At 34.3% G+C, this 8,701-nt stretch overlaps 1 protein-coding gene across 3 annotated transcripts in view; it reads right to left on the bottom strand.

The window, feature by feature from the left end:
* Positions 1-2,198: 2,198 nt before the first annotated feature.
* Positions 2,199-8,701, bottom strand: part of LOC146998965 (proclotting enzyme-like) — a 32,468-nt gene continuing 25,965 nt past the window's right edge. For 2 of the 3 annotated variants that reach the window (XM_085812102.1, XM_085812101.1), the window contains exons 6-7: positions 5,961-6,100; positions 2,200-2,537 (exon numbers count right to left, since the gene is read on the bottom strand). In XM_085812102.1, coding sequence (XP_085668228.1) covers positions 2,379-2,537; positions 5,961-6,100 — 299 coding nt within the window. In that variant the 3' untranslated portion in view covers positions 2,200-2,378. Of the gene's footprint in view, positions 2,538-5,960; positions 6,101-8,701 lie in introns of all 3 variants that reach the window. The other variant, XM_085812100.1, reaches the window with a different exon arrangement.

The following is an 8,701-nucleotide window of genomic DNA, read 5'->3' as shown; positions in this document are numbered from 1 at the left end:
AATTTTGCATCATTTTTCAGTTTCCATAAATTTGGTTTTAATTTCAACATTTTGCCAATAATCAACTGCCACACATAGTAATTTATGTTAGCTTTTGTACACATTTCCATTAACCTCTTCGTCGTCCGTAACGCGTCTAGCGTTTTCAAGTGAAACTTCCGCAGGGCCGCCGTAACGCGCCTCAAGCGTTCTTCTACATTTTAAAACTTTTAAACGTTTAGAACGCTTTCTAAATGTTTACTTCTTTGAGTTTATTTTTGTTTGTTCTAATACCTTCTATAGGGTAGCACTAATCAGGCATTCTGTAATTGAATTTGTCCCGGATTTTATGTATATTCGCGCCATTTTACATAAGATACAAGACAGTGAGAGATTTCTTCAACGTCTACTCAGCAGAAAAAGAGAAAAAATAAGTTTGCGAATTGGAAAGAGAAGGATATACGTTTGATGAGTACAGTCCATAATAACTCGATGATGGATGTTGGAACACGGAAAAGAACTGCAAAAAAGCCAATAATTGTAAAAGATTACAACAAAATGGGAGGAGTTACAACAAATGGACAAAGAAAGTCTATGTAAAGAAGGAAAGGCTCCATAGACGTAATGTAAACCAGTTTGTCTTTTACGCCGCTGCAAAGAAGAGGGACTATTCGCCAAGGGATTTGGCGACGGAACCTGTTGGCGAGAATTTCCCCCTTTGTGATGTACCTGGCCGAGATTTTTCATCTCCGCCACGTGTACAGGAAATTGAGGAAGGCGGGTTAAGATGAATCGTTCTTCGACTTTTCGCGATAATTTAAGCTCGAATTTTCGTGCTTTTTTGCTTTACTAGTTGAACTTGTATTATCCATATCGCAGTTTGATGTCTGATTTTATATCTGTCAATATGTAGGGGGCAAAAATGGAGTCACACAGCTTTAAACTCTTGATAAACGTGACCGGCGAACCTGTTCGAACTTCGACGCATTTTGGCGACAGATGTTTCACGCAGGTGCAGTTGTGTCCCTTTTCGTTCGGAGGGAGCCACTCCTACTGCTGCGAAGCTTTCTTTCTTAACAATACATATTCTTTGGCTTGGATCAGATGTTATCAAATTATCCTGCTGTTAGAAATAAGCAGAGATATTATTTTTCCATTATGCTTTATTTCCTTATAATTTTACTTAATATTCATTGACATTCATCCACTGCGAAAGTTATGTATGGAAAGTTATGATGTACAGAGAAAACATTATACGCTACGAAGAACAGACGGCCGCTGGGGGGAATTTTCGCGGACAGGAAAGGACGGCGAAAGGGTCAATAAATTGTTCGTTAATTATCAGTTACGTTTTATTTCTGTCATCGTTTAGGAGACTAGCGTACGTTACTTGCGGCGAAAACAATCACGCAGTTGGCCAGTCTGCCAGAACTCCGACCTGAGTCAAAATGCCAGTGTTCAGTGGTCTTCATGGTTAGGCCTGGAGTGTTCTTCTCGCATATCGGATAAACCAACATTAAGTAACATTGTTTTCTTTCAATAATTAGCTTATAAATAGGGCACTTACATATCATCCCGTCAACCGTAAAAGTTGGCGACTTTTGAAATGTGAAAGTCGGCGAATATCTCGCCAACTTTCAATACTAATTATTCCTGCGAAATTCTGTAGAAACTGATGCTTTATTTATTAAACAATTAGTATTCGATACGATTCCTTTTTATTCTTCGTAAAAGGCTCTCGTCTATTTCTACTATTTTGTTAGGCCTTCTAAAGAGAGGTGATTTACCGAGAGTTAATCGAAGTGGCATCAAACGAAAGCGCAAATTAGTGTGCTATGGCGTCAAGCGTATGCATAATTGGCGCTAAATCGCACAACTTGGCGATAGTTTCAAGATCAACGGAATACGTAAGTACCATAATTAGTTAAGTGGAGTATCTCGTAGAATTTTCCCTTGTAAAGTTGCACAATTTCTTGATTTTAATTCATTTAAGCATATGGTTAACACTATTTTAATAATTGAGAACTTTATTCTACGGAAATTATAAAAATGTGATACTTTTTTCTGCCCAGAAAATCTCGTACCAGAATGTTAAACATTTTCATAAGATTGTTTGCATTAAGAAATTTTGAGATTGAAAATATATGTTTGAGAAGCACTTAAAAGAAATAAATCTTTTGTAACCTTTATCTCAAACATTGCATACGCAATAAATAACTTAGGCGAAATGAAATAAAATAAATTATATTAACTTTTAATTTCACTTAATAACAAATTCAAAATTATTAAAAACGTCACTCTTTTATACATTTTAAAAATGTTAAAAATTAGCTAGGCATGAAATTATTTCACAAGAAATATGATGCAGGAACTATATTATGCAGTTTTTGAATAAAATTTCATTTTGAATGCTGCTTAATCCAGTCCAGATAGTGAGACACTCTTGTATAGACAGTGGGAAATTTCGCATCACAGCCTCTTCTTCCCCAAGAAACAACACCAATAGTTTTCCAGTGATTTTCATTATCCAACAGCATTAAGGGACCACCAGAATCACCCTGAAATGAAATTCTCAATTAAATTCTCCTTCTGCGGAAATAGAAATAAATATTTTGCCAAACAGATATTACAGTAAAGTCCAACCAGTGTGGCACCGGTTAATATCTTTCGGATATTACTACTGAATTTTCGAAGTCTCTCTCATTTGTGTATACGAAAACATGAGATATAATTTGCTTATTGTGATCAGCAATTCGTTTAATGTGATCAGTATTATATAATATTTTTTAAAGAAGTAAAGTCGCCAAATAAGGGATAAATTTGCCAAATAAGGTCAAAATAGATCATAAGAATTTGACAAGTATGAGTAAAGTGTAACCAAGTAAGAGATTATGTCGCCAAGCATTCGAAATTCGGCAAAAAATGCATTAATTTGGCTTAGATTTTGATTATCTCTATGGATTTTGAGGATAATCAGACACAGGTCCCTGTTCTTCAGGAACAAAAACATTTCTAAAGAATTCTATTTCCCTTCAAAACAAGGCCAAACTAATGTTGCTTTTTTGAATTTTTAGAATTTTATATTTACGTTTTCTCTTCGATTAACCAAGAAATGGCTTTCAAGTATCAAGATTAGGGGTCATAGCATAGGACAAATAATTTCCAGAAGTGTTATGAAGAATCCATAAATGAACTACTGCTTTAAAGACATTATGAATAGTTAACAAACAATTTTTTGCAATTTGCTAATAAAAATTCTATGAAAGTACTTATATTGTTACGAATTTTGTATGTACGTAAATAATTCGCATAATTTTAATGAAATCATATCTTATGTTGTAATATCTCTTGCATAATGTAACGAAAGGCCTCAAGAGAGTGAATCTTTGCTAAAACAAATGTTACAGGGGCAAGTCCATTTAAGACTGAGGTAAATGACTAATCAAAATCCAAGCTAGCGATGGTTTTGGCGACATTTTGGTCAGATTCTTATATGTAACTTTATCCGAGCCTATATCTAACTGTATAAGCAATTTCGTAAAATTAAGGGTAATGGAAATTTCTCGGCCGCTGGAGGAAAACTATGTACGAATGGAGAGAACCTTAGTTGTCAGTTTTTCAATTCTTAGTTGACTACGGAGTTATGAGATATCTCCGTGCGAGCTTCGCTCTGTCAAATGCGCTTTGCACTGAGCTCTGTTTAAAGTTCATAGCAATTTAAAGTTAACGTTGTTAATAGTTGTGTTTAGCAGTGATCGTGTTCTGCGATACCGAAGAGAGCTGTACGGGTGCTTTTTCGGAAAGTTCCAGAACTTTAAAGTTTGAGAAAATAAATTGAATCGAGCTATCAGGGGTTCTGCTTGCTTTTAATCCATTAGGAACCAGTACGCACGTAACGATAAGTTTCTTGTTGTATTTGTATTATCATTTTGTCAGTGTTGCCAAAACAGAAATACGAATCCTACACACGAAATCATATTAAGCTCCGCCTACTGTAATAAAACCCTCAGATCTCGGATTTGTTAGCTCACAAATTAAAGAATTTGGAGCTAACAAATCACAAATTAAGGATTTGTTAGCGCAGAAATTAAAGAATAAGGTTAAATTTTAACTCGCTTAAGATATTTAAAAATGAATCACTAAATTTATTTTAATAGGAAATTTAGAAACTACCTTGTCGGCATTCGCAGTACTGTTTAAATAAACATTTACTAGAGGCAATGAATTTTAAAAAGTTAAAATTCCAAAGCACCTTACATTTGTCACTACATATCTAAGAGATGCAAAAGCTAATCATTGGCTTCATTTGAAAATGGCAACTATTGTTCTTCACTAGAAACATTTCTGATGATTATCAGCGACATTTGAGTTATCACTTTCAGTTCACCATTAACAGTTTAAACTTCGCTGTATAACTCTGATTTGCTTTGATTTGGTTTATTTGATTATGGCAAAGCACTAGAGGGCTGTCTAAAGGAAGTGATGCCTTCGTAGAGGACTTTCTTAGGGAAACTGACTGGTACACGAGTTACACGGGGGAATAAACTCCAGAGCCAGATGTTTATCATACATTAGAAAAGGCAAATGTTGTGTGCAGTGAGCTGATCTATGATCGTATTTACAGATTAGTGCTGCCATACTTTTTTATATTAATTATACTATCAGCTACTAAGGATACCTTCTTGGAGGGCATTCTTAGAGAAACTGGGGTAAATCTTCGGATTATAGTAACTTGGCAATTTTTTGGCGAAACTTTGGCGACAAGCCCTTCTACAGGAACCTGCTAGTTTTTTTTTTTTTTTTTTTTTTTTTTTCTTCTCTCAACATTTTTTCCAATAATCTGCTAGCCGAATTACGCTTATGCTCGAACTTTTATGGAACAAAAGTGCTTAATCATGACAAAGATTAGGTGCGAAATTAGGAGAAAGTGTAGAATCGTCCACTGCTTGCGGCGTTTTTAAGAATTGCATATACACGGTATCCATGTACACGTCGACCTATTTTTCACTTAAAAAAACATCCCAGAATTGCACAAAAATGGCATTACGCACACTCGTGACTTTATCCATGTACACATCGACCTATTTTCACTTAAAAAGTCAAAGAAAATTGACAAAAATCCAATTCTTCTTACTCTTGTAAAAAGCGCCAAACAAATAAGTGGGCGATTCTGCACTTTAGCAGCGAAATTGTTTCTAAGTGCTTATTAGCTAAAATCCCGATCGGAATTTTCCGGAAAATGTCACATGACATGTCTCATGATCTCTCGTTTCTCCGAGACAAAATAATCTGTGATTCGAACTGTGTACTTCTCACATTATTGCTAGTAACTAGTAACTAGTAAGTCCTAGCTAGTAACCTTTATCGCCTTGCCAAAATGTCGCCAAACTACCTGTTACCATATTCCAAAGATCAGCCGAAACTAGTTTGTATTTACATTGGACTTGGGGAAAAAATTAAAGGTATTTACATCTATTCCCTCGACCGTTAGCGGAAATTTCGGCAACGGTCGCCAATCGTCACTGCAGATTTCTAAAGGGCACGGTCATCCATAATTGGCGCTAAATCGCGCTACTTGGCCGGTCGACGGGATAACGCGTAAGTACCAAATTAAGAAAATTGCACACATTCACTCCACCAAGAAGTATTCGAGGTTTCATTGCTTTCGAACAAATGCATTTATTAAGGATTTTAAGTGAAACCAGCCCTATATTTATGTTTCTCGAGAAAAATTCTCTTAACATGAAAACAATTCAGTCAGGTATATTACTGAAGTTACTGGGTATCTCCGTTCAATTCGGCCTAGCTCGTCTTGAAATATGCAGTATTAGCATATGTAAAATTACAATCACATTCTTTACAGCATTGAAACTTATTAATTCGTAACAGTGACAAATGTTTAAAATAAACTCATTGTATACAAATGCTAAAACGTAACTTATAAGTCATCCAGGTTTTAAGTTTTACAAAGATAGACTTACGTTACAGGCACCTTTATCCTTTTCGTTTGATTTGGTGCAAATTAGAGATGGACTTATAGGTAGACCGTGAATTCTTTCGCAGTCTGTATTATTTAAGACGGGAAATGTTGCTATTTGTAGTATATCACTTGTGGCACCACCTGTTCACAAAAAGAATGAAAATGTTTATATTAATCATCATAAAATTCAAAATAATTGTATTAAAATAAAAGTAAGAAAGAGGAATAAACATTTAATTGAACTGTAATTTTCTGGTATTACTCCTTTTGAATTTATCACCGGGTCTGTATTTAGAACCAATGGTACTAGTTTCAGATCTTGTCTGTAGTTCAAAGTACTTTAAAATGTGTTCTGAATTAAAATTGGTAATTCGGTTATGTTTTCTTAACAAACATGACTACAGTACGCTTTTTAAGGAGAGTAAAATTTCATTTTAATGGCAAAACTGTCCTACTTTTCTCATAATTTCATCTTTTTCTTTTGGGGTACTTTACGGGTATTTATGGATATTTCAAAAAATATCCATTTTAACCACTCATGAATACAATTAGACCGATTTGTTTTGCCTGATGTCTTACACATGCACAGATTAAAGGACAATTTTTTTCAAACGGATTGTAAAATGTATTTGAAATGGATTCCAAAGGAATTTTTTTTCTCGGTCTTCCGGTTCCAAAGTTTACATTTGTGTAAGTTTTATACTCGTTATTGACTTCCGTTCGGCAAAAAATATCCGAAATATTAAATTTCAAAATTTGAAATTTTTGATGTCATTTTCAACTTGCCTTGCCTTGAGGGCTTGGTTAATTAAATCGCAATAACTCAGGGAAATCAGCTCAAATGAAGTGCAGCAAAAAATGTGTAATTTAATAGGTCGTACAAGGAATTCATGTGGTGACCACAATCAGATTTTCTGACATTTAGGGTAGAAAGTTTTCATTAAAAACATTATTTGCGTTTCAAATAACTGTTTTAACATCCAAGATGCTTTGCGAAAAGATTTGAAATGTAGGTTTTCGCCTATGAAGCTATGGAAGATTTTTGGAGAAGCATTTTACTGTTGGTCACAATAATTTAACTTAATTCTATAACTATAGAAAACATTCACGGTTTAAGTTCGTCAAAGTAAGAAAATATTTGTCTGGCTATATATCAAGCAAGTTGTTGATGATCAAAGTTAAATGAATTTGGGAAAACATACAAAAGTAATTTGTGATTGAAAGGACTCAATTCTTGACTATTTAAAAAAGGCTCACTAAATACGTTACACGTGGAAATCTAACATGCAGCATGCTTGGTAATCAAATTCGCAACTCATAGTGTCAACCCAGTTACTGATTTTACAAAAGAAAATGGTGTCCTGGATTACCCCCTCCCCCCAAAAAAAAATCTCACCCAACCAATTTATTGAAAATAAAAACGAGCTGAATCTCACGGTTAGCATTCTTAAATATTTCCCCGAGTCTTCTTTCAAGATCTGATAACAGTCTTACTGCTTTCAAATTTAGCTTATTCTAGTAGCCCTTTCTTTGAGATATTAGCAATTTCAAAGTTTTCAGGAAAAAATTGAACTTTTATAAATATAAATGTAATACGTCCATCCTGGGTTTTGATCGCGAAAAAATATTGATAAATATTGAAAATATTGATCGGTAAAACATCCAAGATATCTTGGATGTTTTCGCGATCAATATTTTGAAGAATTTACATTTTCAATTTTTCGGCATGCAAATTTAGTTATTGCATCAACTTCTTCACAATTAGATAAATCTCCGATTTCTATATTAGGAAGAATCTGGCTACATGGAACCAGCGTTCGTATTTTTACTTTCAACCGACGGTTTTGCTACTCCGTATATGATATCCAAACAGTCAACATTTTCCAGAACGTTTTTTAAATCATATCTCTCAACAAGATTTATGAGAACAGAGCAGTCGTTTCAATGATGGTATTATACGTAAGTCCATCGGCTAAATTAACCTGGTAACTAAGAGGGTTAAGTCTAGTTGTTACGACGGTTGAGCCTTTAATTATCATTACACTGTACGTTGTTTTATAACATACTCACGTGCATAGCCTTGAATGTGCGTGATCCGCAAATGGATATCCACAAAACGGATAATCTGCACTCGAATAATTTAGAGTACACTGTATGTATATTTTTCTTCTTTATGTTTATTCATTTGAATTTATTTTTTATTCGTTATTGTTACTATCTTTAGGATAATAAAACAATTCATCGTCTGCCGGTAAAATGCATTACCGCTTATTTTTAAAGAATGCCTTTTTTAAACTGACAGCGACGAGAGAATTCTTAAGATATAACCGTTAATTTCGTGTACAAGTTTTATGTCGTTGGTACGAGATAAAGCGTTTCTGTTAATCTAAGCGTGTGTTCATCGTATAGGGTTAGCATGAAAGTAATTTGGGTTTCTTAATATGAAATAAAACTCAATTTTTCCCATATAAAATATCAACTTTTTTTTCAAATACTTTCATTCTGTTTGATGACCTTTTGCTAGCTTTCTGGTAACTTCATGATTCCGAGCTCGTAGAATTTCTGGTCTTTATCTGCAAAAACTCAACTAAGTGCCATTTGAGGTCATCGTTATTACTGACACTTTTACCGTTTAAGAAGTTTTGTAAACTTCCAAATAAAAATGATAATCCGATGGTAAAAGGTCGGAGCTATATGGGGAATGCGACATCACTTTCCAACGAAGTTGCAATAATTTCGTAT

The sequence above is a fragment of the Stegodyphus dumicola genome, chromosome 2, assembly GCF_044657685.1.
Source record: "Stegodyphus dumicola isolate Sdum_Otavi_A_Nest chromosome 2, ASM4465768v1".
NCBI lineage: Eukaryota > Metazoa > Arthropoda > Arachnida > Araneae > Eresidae > Stegodyphus > Stegodyphus dumicola.
This window is presented reverse-complemented; position numbering and strand designations above follow the sequence as displayed.